At 44.3% G+C, this 11,534-nt stretch overlaps 2 protein-coding genes across 4 annotated transcripts in view; both read left to right on the forward strand.

The window, feature by feature from the left end:
* Positions 1-1,304, forward strand: part of zc3h3 (zinc finger CCCH-type containing 3) — a 49,651-nt gene extending 48,347 nt beyond the window's left edge. Inside the window, exon 12 of the mRNA XM_029501038.1 lies at positions 1,051-1,304. Within this exon, the coding sequence (XP_029356898.1) occupies positions 1,051-1,082 (32 nt within the window). The 3' untranslated portion in view covers positions 1,083-1,304. The remainder of the gene's footprint in view (positions 1-1,050) is intronic.
* Positions 1,305-7,366: 6,062 nt separating this feature from the next.
* On the forward strand, positions 7,367-10,616 carry mafaa (MAF bZIP transcription factor Aa). Of its 3 annotated transcripts, none has more exons than XM_029500329.1 (2): positions 7,367-8,568; positions 8,641-10,616. In XM_029500329.1, exons 1-2 carry the CDS (start codon positions 8,345-8,347, stop codon positions 9,281-9,283), a joined length of 867 nt encoding a protein of 288 aa, XP_029356189.1. In that variant the 5' UTR covers positions 7,367-8,344; the 3' UTR covers positions 9,284-10,616. The 3 variants fall into 3 exon arrangements, with proteins under 3 accessions (XP_029356189.1, XP_029356190.1, XP_029356188.1); XM_029500330.1 differs by having other exon boundaries at positions 7,367-8,434; positions 8,927-10,616; XM_029500328.1 differs by having other exon boundaries at positions 7,367-10,616.
* The last annotated feature ends 918 nt before the right edge of the window (positions 10,617-11,534 follow it).

The raw sequence follows: 11,534 nt of genomic DNA on the forward strand, positions 1-11,534 counted from the left end.
GCTCCACCATCCACCTGCCCCTGTCTGCTGGACACACACACTCACGCACACAAACATGTCACCACTCTAACACAACATTTTATCAGCTCTAACACCTGTGTTTACTAAATAAGTGTTTCTGAACAAATTCTCTCTTTTAGTTTAATCTACCTTTTATTTCATTCTTTTATGTGAGCAAAATTATAAATTCTAAATAAATAATAGTAATAAAAACCACTTCTCTATTTTACCTGATGAACAGCCCACACCTGTAAGAGATTTTGCACATTTTAGTGTGTTTTCTGTCTGTTGTCTCTTATTCACCTAAAATCCTTGACATTGAATAATGCATTTTCTAAAACCTAGCTCTTTTACATTCCTTGGTTGTAACTGATGATTACTTCATTTTAAAAGTCACATCCCCAGGTTCTCTACTTTTTTTTTTTTTATCCCCTCTGTTAACAGTGCACAATGAACCTTGCACCACAGCAATACCTGTTTGCGTGTTCATTGCTCAGGAGAAGGACTCATGTATAGGAGCTGGGGCAGGCTTCCAATACACCATGAACATCTCCTCATTCACACATGCCTGAGCGCTGGTTCTTTCATGAGGGGTTACACGCTTGTTTCCATTGCAATTAATGTGTCACTCAATGGAACAATAAAGCTACACACACACACGCACACCCACGTGTCTCCACCCCGTCTGTCCGGTTGCTTAAGTATTACTAATGACGCCCTGGTTCCTCACTTACACACGGCTCAGCCCAGAGCATCATTAAAGGTGGAACTCAGCCAAACAAGGTCCTCTTCCCTTTGCATAAATTAGCTCTGATCTAATGTATCACTGCCACACTGCAAACACGCACACACACAGAATCAGTCTAGCATTTCCTGCTCACACACTTTCATCCATCCTTGCTGTCCCGCTCTCTTCCTCATTTACTCATCAGCTGAGATGTCATCACTCAGCATTTCAGCAGGATTCAACATGCAGCAGATCAGAGTCGTCACACTTGATAGAGCACGCTCTTTCTCTTTTTATTTTTGTTTCCTGCATCTCTTTCACAGACAAGAAGCTGCAGATCAAGCCTCGGCTGTGAGACGACAGAGACCAGCAGCAGTCGAGGGCGAACGATGCTTATCAATGATTTCTGAGCTTCAGGTTTGTCCTGACTGGTCTTTCTGTCACTTTCCCTCTGAATTACTCAGGGCCTGGAAGGTTTTTTCCCTGACACCTACAAGTCAGGTTTGCATATCACTTTTGATGTTTACACATTTTCTCTTCAGGTTTTGTGAAATTTAAAATGACAAATAAAATATCAACTCTTGCTGTGCTCCGTTTCGGACTCTTTTTGACACGTGAAGTCAGTGCTGAGAGATTTCTAGGCTATGAGTGCGTGTCTGTTAAGGAGCAGTGGGATCGTCATATGACCCGAGCGTGTTAGTGAGAGTTTTCATCAAGAAGGTGGTGACAGATGCAGCAGTGCCCCTTACTTTAAAGGCCTGGGGACAAGACACAAGAGCACACAGTGACTTTATCCTCCTCTTTGTGTGTCATTAAAGGTTTAAGTTGTATAAACTACATTTATTTGCCAGCCAGACTTTTCTCCTTTGATGCTAAAACATTTAACCCGCAAAATGTCGTCCTCTCTCTGCACTCACCAGCAACTGCTTCTCTGCTCATCAAACACATAAACCTCTGCTTGTGTTTTGTGAGCTGCTGTATGCCGCGCAATGTCAGATGGTAACGCATAAAGTGGTAGCCCATAGTAATTTCTCCATCTAGGTTTTTTGAAACCGGTGGAAACCATATTTGGAGGAGAAGGCGGAGTTAAGAAGTAGTGAGGACTGGAGCTGACCTGCCATGTACTCTATCCCGATTGGGTGGTACAATCTGTCAATCACACAGTAGCCACTGTGTTCTGAGTCCCATTTAATAATATTTACATGCTAGTTAGATAGCGTGTGATAAGGTGTGAATAAGGAACAACAACACAAATCCTTTTCTGTCTATCAGACAGTCTTGGAGCTCCTATGAGGGCCTCCAGTAGATTACAGAAACATCCAAATGTGTATACTGGAGTGCGTGCGTGCGTGCGTGCGTGTGCAGGAGAGTATCGTATATGTTGGGGTATATGTTGGGGATGTCATTTGCTTAGCATGCCACATCGACGCAGAGGAATCTGAGGTCATTTGTGATGTTGCCGTAGTTCGTTTTGTTCGTGTGACTGATTCCTCAGTATCACTGTGACTAAACTTCCTCAAACTCGAGCTTAATATTCACTTGAACTGACTAGAGTCTGATTGTCCAAGGTTAATGTTCTGGTGACTTAAAATATGGTTCTGGCCTTCAATCATGTTTGTACATTAATTTACACAGTTGAGCAAAAATGTTCAGTAAGATTAAAATGAAGTGATGATGTTTTTACAAAAAGGTCAAAATTCAACTTCATTGTGATGTCATAATGTTCTGCAAGTTCATCAATCTGAAACTACAGAAATGAAGAAGTTACCACTTTTTCTCACCTTCTGTTTGGCAAACAAGTAATGTTTCTATAATGGCATCACTGAGATAAGGAAAATTTCTTCATGTACTTTTATTGTAAGATATTTTTAAGGCATTTTGTGTTGTTATTTTGTCACCAATATATTGAGAGAGTGCCAGTGAGCATCACACAGGGGGCACACTTAAAACTGCTGGGTTGAAAGTAACCCAAATTGGAGTGAAATTGCTAACCCGATGCTGGGTGCAAAAGGGACAGAGGCAACACTTGGTTATTTATGCCCAGCATACTCGGTTAACGTTTTAACAGTGGGTAGAAACTACCCATGCTGACAAGTTAAAGCTTGCAAGAAAGGGGTTAAAAAAAACAAAACCGAAGTTCTGGGTTATCAGGTTACCAGCTATTACTAGGATAAAAAAAAATTACAAAATATTTTTACCAAATTTTTGAGAGGAATGTTACATTTGATTGATTTGAACCAGGCTGGTATGTGCTCTGACCACTCGAGTGTTCTCCAGACAAAGTCACATCTGTTCTGGTTTTGGTCTCTGTACAGACACAATGGGACCAAAACACACCTTCAGGAAGGCTCAACTGAATCTGACTGGGTTTTTGTCATAAAATAGCTCCAGAGCTTCAACGCAAACTGCCTCTTTTACATTTGTGTTTGTGTATGGTATTCTAAACTAGGCTAACCACATCCTAGCATTGTGCCCACAAAATGCTGCACATCTTCATTCACTCTAAAGTGTGACACTCAGGCTTTCAGAAGAAAGTGAACCTGACCTCAGACACAACAGATCAGTCAGCTGTTCAACAACTTGGAAACTTCATGTACAGATTGTCTCTCCTACACACAAACACACACAGTCTGCGCTGAAAACATTTAGTCAGGATGGATATTTGAGTGTGTGTGCAATGGTTAAACTCAATTCTCTCTTAGATGTATTGACAGCAGCGAGCGGAGATGGAGGGCTCGACATGTTTCTCAGAGAAGGCAGGAGACAGGGAGCCATCACTCTTCTCTTCTCACCACAGGTTTTTTTTTTTTTTATTTCTTCCTCCTCCTCACCCACATAGCTCCTTTCTTGCGCTGAAGACATAAGTGCCTTAGACAGATGTCTGCTGTCTCTTGTCTAAAACCCTCAACGCGAGCTGCTGAGCTCGGCAAACTCTAATTAAGATCAATATTTCAATTTTTAGTAAAAGCGCATGAGATGCAGAGAAGACAGAGGGAGAGGAATCATCTGTCCGCTGAGACTCGCCGAGACAAAAGGAAAGGTCAACTGTGATTCTTCACCATGTGCATTTGGCTTAGTATGAGTGAAAAACTGTGGATCATGTTCAAATTCTAACTCTATTAAATTTCTCCTGCTTAGCTTCAGGATATTTTCAGTATGTTACAACTTTGCTTCGTTTGGCCTTGTTAGTTATAGCCAGTACTAAGCAGACTGATACCAACTGTTAGACAACTGATATGTGAAAGACCATTGCTCATCAAGTAACACTGTTTTATAAGAGGACTTAGCTGAGAACCTTAGAGGCCACTAAGTTTAAAGATTCAATAATAAATCGCCTTGATTACAGAGTGAAGATGCTCACTCCCAAAGTCACAGACGATGAGCAAATATCCTGTCACTGAGTTCTACTCTAACATGTTTTAACTATCTGGAACCAATTACTCAAATCTGGTTTCAACTTTGCTCCTGTTCTTTCTTAAAAACTCTTTTAACTAGACAAGAAGAGGCAGGCCATATATCTGTGCTATCATTTAAGTGATCTCTGACCCTGAGGTATCTGTTCACCAGCGGGGGGAAAAAAAACCGTGGAACCAACCTGGGGGTTCATCTGGTGGAGCACATACCATTTGGGTCCTTCCTCAAACAAAAACAATGTTAAACTTACTCGTTCTATGCTACATGCCATGCTACTATTGAGATCTATAAAAATTGGACCTCAATAGGAATAGGATGGGGAAGCAAAACAAGCCTCCAGCTAAATGTGTGACCTGAACAGTTCTCTGCAAGCATCCATTAGTTCACTTCAGGCTACACCTTTGACACATTGGGCCACTTGTCCTCCATAGTTATGATTCATTGCCAACAATTAAGCTTTTCTTTCAGGACTTTTTGGGAGTTTTGCAGGAATGTACAGAGATTTCTTAAAATCTGGATGTTGGCAGATGTGAAATGAAACCAATATGAATGATTAATATAGTCTTTTTTCTTTTGCAATGAAAAAATAGCATGTTTCAGGTATACATCCTGGTGTGGGTGAGGACAGTGTGTATGTGGTGACATCCCAAAGTTCCAGAAGTCCTGACAGCCGGTTTTAAGGTTCAGTTTCTCTTAAACTCGATTAATATTTAATAAGATCTGAATGTTCAACATCACCCGAAAAAGCCAAACTGAGTCAGAAAGTGATTTTATAATCCTCCTCTGGATTAGCTCACAGCTGATCATCATCATAGGTCTGATGAATTCCTCTCCCCAACAGTCTTCCTTTCAAGTCCATCCATCATTACATCCCATGCACTTTTCCCTTCCGTTTCTTTCCCCCTCTCTCAACTTATCCGGTATCCGTGCATCACTTGTCTGGGGTTTGTTCCATCAACTCTTGGACCCTGTCACAACATAATTTCCGTGAGTGCAGAAACGATGTTTTGTGTGCACTGTGAGTTCCTACATGCGGAGAAACTCCACATTTCTAAAGTAAGCCTCCCTGTCAAGTTCACAGACCGTGCGCATCGTGCGCGTGTGTGTGTTCGCCATATACCTGCACGATAAAAGCTGATTCCTTCACAGCAGCATTAGTGACTTAAAGGCGGTGACAAAAAAAAAAAAAAAAAAACTCCAGGCCTCAGATAACCCTGAGCCACCTCCCCAGAGCCGGCCTTTCTTGGTCTGGATGCTGGCTAGTTCGGCTCAAAGCTTCCCCGGCCGCCAGCTCAAAGCCCACCGTCGATCCTCAACCTTGCTGATGTCCATTTTGCTTAAATCGGTCGAACTGCACTTCCAGCGAAGTCTCAATATGCAAAAGCACAATGAAAACCCTGACTTCAAAAATTTATGTCTCAAGCCCTCGGCCGCAGACACTCCCCTTCCCCTGACAATGAATGGACCACAGCAGATCTACTTAACTGGGCCATTTCAATGCAGACTGCTTAGCTCTGCGTTTGAAGGCAAGTTCCTGCTTATTTGATTTAAAAAAAAAAAAAAAAAAAACCTCTCCTAATGACTTAGCCCTCCTCAACTTAAAATACATTGATATGATTTCAGTCCCTTCATCTCATGCTCTTCTTTTCATCCTCGCCAGCAGATTTGAGGCGGCGGTGGTGTTGAGCGGGGGGTATATTTCATGGCGAGTTCGGACTGGGAGTTAAGCTCAGCAGCTGTGAAAGGTTTTCCTCATCATATCTGAGCAAGTTAAACTTACTGCCACCTGTTTTTTTTTTTTTTTTTTTTTTTTACAGCAGATCGGCACTTTCTTTCGCAGATATATCTGCCCCATGATGCTTATCACCGGTTGTGGACATCCTGCTCAACCTTCCGCTGTGATTTGCCCCCAGCACACACACACACACACACTCCCTTCCAGGATGAAAGCCCCGTGTGTCCGGGATGGAGTGGGATCTTAATGTCCCGTCGGCCCACCGGGATCCGTCCTGATGCAATTTGCGGTTAATTGCGAATGAAAACGCTGAAACCAGCGGGGGCGCACAATCAGATGCGAGCGCTGCCTCCTCACCGCCTCGCGGAAATGCGGATTGATTTTTGGCTCGTGGCCTCAAATCGATCAGTGATTAATAGATTTGATGGCCTGTGTCTTCAGAGGATTCCCCTGAGACCTGAATGAGTGAAGATGCCACATTAAGCACTTTTTAATACATCACACCAAACACAGGTCTTTTTGTTTTCTTTTTTTTTCTACTTTTCACCATTTTACTTTTAAAATATGAGATCAAAAGTTTATATTTAATTTCAACTTCTAGACTTGGAACAGTTTAACCTGCTTCTATATATTGTTTTTATTTGTATGTTCATTTCTCATTTCTTTTTTAGTCATGTGCTTTATTTGTTTGCCATTTTCGTTCCTGTATCTGTTCTCACCCTGACACACATTATTTTCCCTTAACATGTCTCCAAATAAGATCAGACAACTTGTCTAAGCTTTGGTTTCTGGAAGGCATTTGTTATTGGTCCCATTCAACAACAAGATCACATTTCCTTCGTTGTTTCCCAAATGTTATATGACAAGCTGGATGACAGTGACATTTAAAGCTCTTTATACACGATAATACTGTGAGTTTGAAGGTGATGTGGTTCCACGCCAGTCTGAGGCCCCTCCGAGTCTAAGATAGTTTTGACTTTATACGTCAAAAAGTATACATCATACATCACTTTACAAAAAGTGTGAAGATAATTTCAGTTTCTGTGAATGAACAGTCGGCGGGGGTGATTTGCTTTGCCTGTGAACAGCGTCGTTACATGGCCATCTCCCGCTAGTGAAAAGTGTTTCTCTTTTCCAAGTAAACATTTTTCTGAGAGAAAGCGGCGGACGTCTCGTCTTACTGCGCTCCGCCGTGCAGTAGCATCTGCTCGGTCACTAGAGGGGGGGGATCTGCTGCACCTGTTCTCTCCCTGAGCCTGCGCTGCAGCTTCTGCCCCGCTCGGCTCTTCTCGGCCGCCGGAGCACAGAGGGCTCCCTCTCCGCCGTAGGAGAATGCAAATTTGCCGCTGAGATCTCGTCCCATTGGCCCGTCACACCTCGATGTGGGAGGGCCAGTGAAGTGGGGTAGGGGCGGGGGGCTCTGCCTTTATAAGTGCGGAATGCACAACCAGTGCCTCAGTGACACTGCGTGGTTGCACCGACAAGTCCGTAAGAACAATCTGAAGGCCGCCAATCAGAAAAAGCAGCTGGAATTTATCACCTCTTGCATAAAAACAAACACACAGTCAACACGTAAGGTCAACAGCGTGCGCCCCGTTGAGGAGAGAAGGGACCGCGGGGACCGAACCTGTAAGTAACCGCAGACTGAATCAGATCTCTGGACTCAGCCCAACAGCAGGGACGAGACTCTGCTGTCCCTGCAATTAGGACAATAAGTATCCTGCAGCTTAAAGATTCCGCTCTGGTTCATGTGAACTTTCAAAACTTCTGCACGTGCCATTGCGTTTTGGATTCCTGGGACTTTTGGCATACTTTTACGCACGGCTGCACACAAACACACACACACACACTGTCTGATGTGACTGTCAGAAACTTTAAATCCGGGCCATGCTGCAGTGACTCCAGTCCGCTGCCCTGGACTTCATTATCAAATTGTAATCAGCTGAAGAAGGAGAAGGATGCTTGGACAATATTTGTAACGCTCTGCCGAGAGGAGGGGACGCAAAAAATCTGTTCGGGTTACTTGATCGCGCAGAAAGCGAGGACAGTAAATCATCGGGAGGCAAGTTGACTCCAGAGGTGAAGCGAGGACAAGACAGGTCGGTGTCTCCAAATTCACTGGGCTCGAGTTTCAGCCGCCCAGAGGCTCCTGGTATTAAAGCGTGCATTTGACCTGGGATAAGTTGTCAACAAGAGCAGCGAGCGGAGGCGAACTGGCAGGTGTACAAGTTCATTTACATGCATACGTATATTCGCGCCACTATATATAGAAGTTGCCTTCGGGGCGAGCAGCCTTAATAAGTTTCTCCACCCGCCCTCCGGCCCTGCAAAAGCTCCACGCACCGGGCGTGTGCGTGTGTCTATATATATAAACCATACAGGCATTTATTCCTCTTCGCAATCTGTATCCGAGAGGGCTGCCCGCCGTCGGTTTGGCTGTAAGGGCAGGAGTCGTCGCATGGACTGACATGGCCACCGACCTCGCCATGAGCGCAGAGCTGCCCAACAGCCCTCTGGCCATCGAGTACGTCAACGACTTTGACCTGATGAAGTTCGAGGTGAAGAAGGAGCCGCCGGAAGCCGACCGCTACTGCCACCGCCTCCCGTCCGGCTCCCTGTCTTCCACCCCTATCAGCACACCCTGCTCCTCCGTGCCTTCCTCGCCCGGCTTCTGCGCCCCGAGCCCGGGCGCGCAGCCCAACCAGAGCCTCGCCGGCGGGGTCAACAACAACAGCAGCAGCGGCAGCAGCAACAACAGCAGCAGCAACAACAACCACAACAACGCGGGCAAACCCCAGCTGGAGGACCTGTACTGGATCCCCAGCTACCAGCACCACATCAACCCCGAGGCGCTCAACCTGACCCCGGAGGACGCGGTGGAGGCCCTCATCGGCAACGCGCACCACCACCATCACCACCACCAGGCCTACGAGGGCTTCCGCGGGCAGCAGTACGTCGGGGAGGACCTGTCCACGGCCTCGGCGGCTCACCACCACCAGGCCCACCACCACCACCATCACCACCACCACGGCCACCACGCCCGCCTGGAGGACCGCTTCTCGGACGAGCAGCTGGTCAGCATGACGGTGCGGGAGCTGAACCGACAGCTGCGGGGCTTCAGCAAGGAGGAGGTAATCCGCCTGAAGCAGAAGAGGCGCACCCTGAAGAACCGGGGCTACGCACAGTCCTGCCGCTTCAAGCGAGTCCAGCAGAGGCACATGCTGGAGACCGAGAAGTGCAGCCTGCAGAACCAGGTGGAGCAGCTGAAGCAGGACGTGGCTCGCCTTGTCAAGGAGCGGGATCTTTATAAGGAGAAGTACGAGAAGCTGGCCAGCCGGACCTACAATGGACCCGCAAACACCAGAGACCCGTCCGGGAAACAGGCCACCGCCGAGTACTTCATGTGAGAGACTGATTTGTAGCATAGACTCTGAATTACTCCCCCGACCCGAACACCCTTCTTAAATTAATTTATATTTTTCAGCGTTTGTATTTTGTTTACAGTTATTCCCTGACAGAAAAGACTTGAACAAACATCTTAACCAATGAGCGGCAGATGCGCGCATCTGTAACCCAGCTGCTCATTTCAAGTCTTAAAGATGCTGTGGCTAAATTTGTGAAGCCTGCAGCGACTGTCAAGTAGTGATGTGAACATATGGGATCATTTAACCTGTAGACTGTTCTCTGGTCAGAAGTCTTACTGAACCGGACATTTGACATTTGACTGTCTTAATTCAGAGAGAAGGGTGGTTTTGTCTTAAAGCTCGACGGGAGGGAGGGGAGAGAAGGATTTTTTTAAAATAGAGATTGGACTGAAATAGAAGCAATACACCACCATAAGACTGTGTCGGTGAGAGGGGTTGGTCTTTGGTACAGAGAAGAGACCTTTCAATATTGTAAGTTTAATAGTTTCCCTATCCCAATTTGCAACCCTGCATGCAGGACATGTATGGTAACCCCCCTCCCCCCAACACAAACACACACACACGCACACACCTCCAACCATCCCATCTCGTCTCACCTCACCCACACCTTCAAGTCATCCCCCAGATGCCTCCCTGATGTATGGAAAAGCATGGCCCATGGTTCTCTCCTCCTCCTCTCCCTCCTTTATCAGCAAGGCCTGGGCTTTGCAAAAGAAAGCCCCAAAATGTTCCCCTCCATCCATAACCCACACTCTCACCCCCTCTACCTCCTGAGAGAGCAAAGACTGCGGACTAAAATGCAAAACAATCTGCTATACTGCAAAAGAATGAAAAAAAAAAAGAAAAGAAAAAACATGGATGCGTCTTTAACTGCTATTTTCAATCAATTTTTTCTATTGTTTTAAAAAGAAAAGGAAAAATGACAAAAATACATTAACTGAGCCAGATTTTAGACTTGTATTTATTTCCACCTGTACATAATGTGTAGAGAAAAAAAAATACAGTCAACTGTGTTATTTTACCTTCTCTCCTTTTTAAAGAAAACTGCTTTTTGTTGCTTGAATTATTCGAAATGTCTTAATACAAATGTTTGTATGTTACAGCATGCAAATTGTCGATGGTATCCTCCTCCATACTGAACATGTGTAATGTCAAAGGCGAGCCTATACTGCACTAAGAATAGATCAAACATGGACAAGCGTTTTGTTTTCTATTTCATAGGACCTTTGATCCGTTAAAACCCCTGGATGTAAATTTGATGAGAGAAGCTTCGTTTATCAGATGGACAAGGACTGCATTCGCTGCTAAAACTCTATGCACCAACCTGATGATTAAAAAAAGACTTAAGTTCAATGATTTTGGTTCTTTTCTTTAAATATTTGTAGAACTCCCTTGGGCCTGTGGGTTTCACTCTGCATCCCAGTGTTTAAACAAGCTCCTATGTCTGACGGGATGATGCTCTGGTTGTTTGGAAACAGCCCACTGTTCTTTACTCGAGCGCATTAATCTGTCATAACAGCCCCCACCCCACCCCACCCTGCCCTGTTTCCCCCTGCCTAGATATATGTGCAATATTGTGCAGAAGTGTCCACTGTTCACTTGTTGGATGACGGGAACAGAAGCTGGAAATATTCAAATTTACATCAAAAGCACGGAGAAAAATAAGTAGGAAATTATCAGAAATTATTAATATTAAGAACACCTCCCGCGACCTGGAAACGGATAAGCGGTAGAAAATTGATATTATTAAGAAAAATAATAATAATTAGTGCAGAATAATTTTTTACGTGATCAAAAAATTCAATTAATTTTTATTTGAAAATAATCAACTTTAAAACAACAGTATATTTGTATCTTTTTTTGTTTTGTTTGTTTTCATTAAAATTTTCCTGGTTTGATTTTAAGAAAGAAGAACAGATTAAATTCTTTCATGGATTTTTTTTTTTTTTCCCTAAAGAAGTTTAAAATGAATCCTAAATTGACTGAAAGATGACTGCGCTAAATAAACGGAGATTATCAAGGAAAGCCAACTTCTGCACAGTGCTGTTAATGTATATCTGTACATATAATTTCTATATTTATTCAATGATCGTGTCCTCATCTGTCAACAAGTGAAAAACCTACAAAGTGGATGGTTGTCGAGAATCTTGTTTTCATAATGTTTAATAAAAACTTCTGTCCCAATAGCTGCTGCTGCCGTCATTCTCCCACGGACATGGTTTTATCTTGAGAA

This window comes from Echeneis naucrates, chromosome 4, assembly GCF_900963305.1.
Source record: "Echeneis naucrates chromosome 4, fEcheNa1.1, whole genome shotgun sequence".
Lineage (NCBI taxonomy): Eukaryota > Metazoa > Chordata > Actinopteri > Carangiformes > Echeneidae > Echeneis > Echeneis naucrates.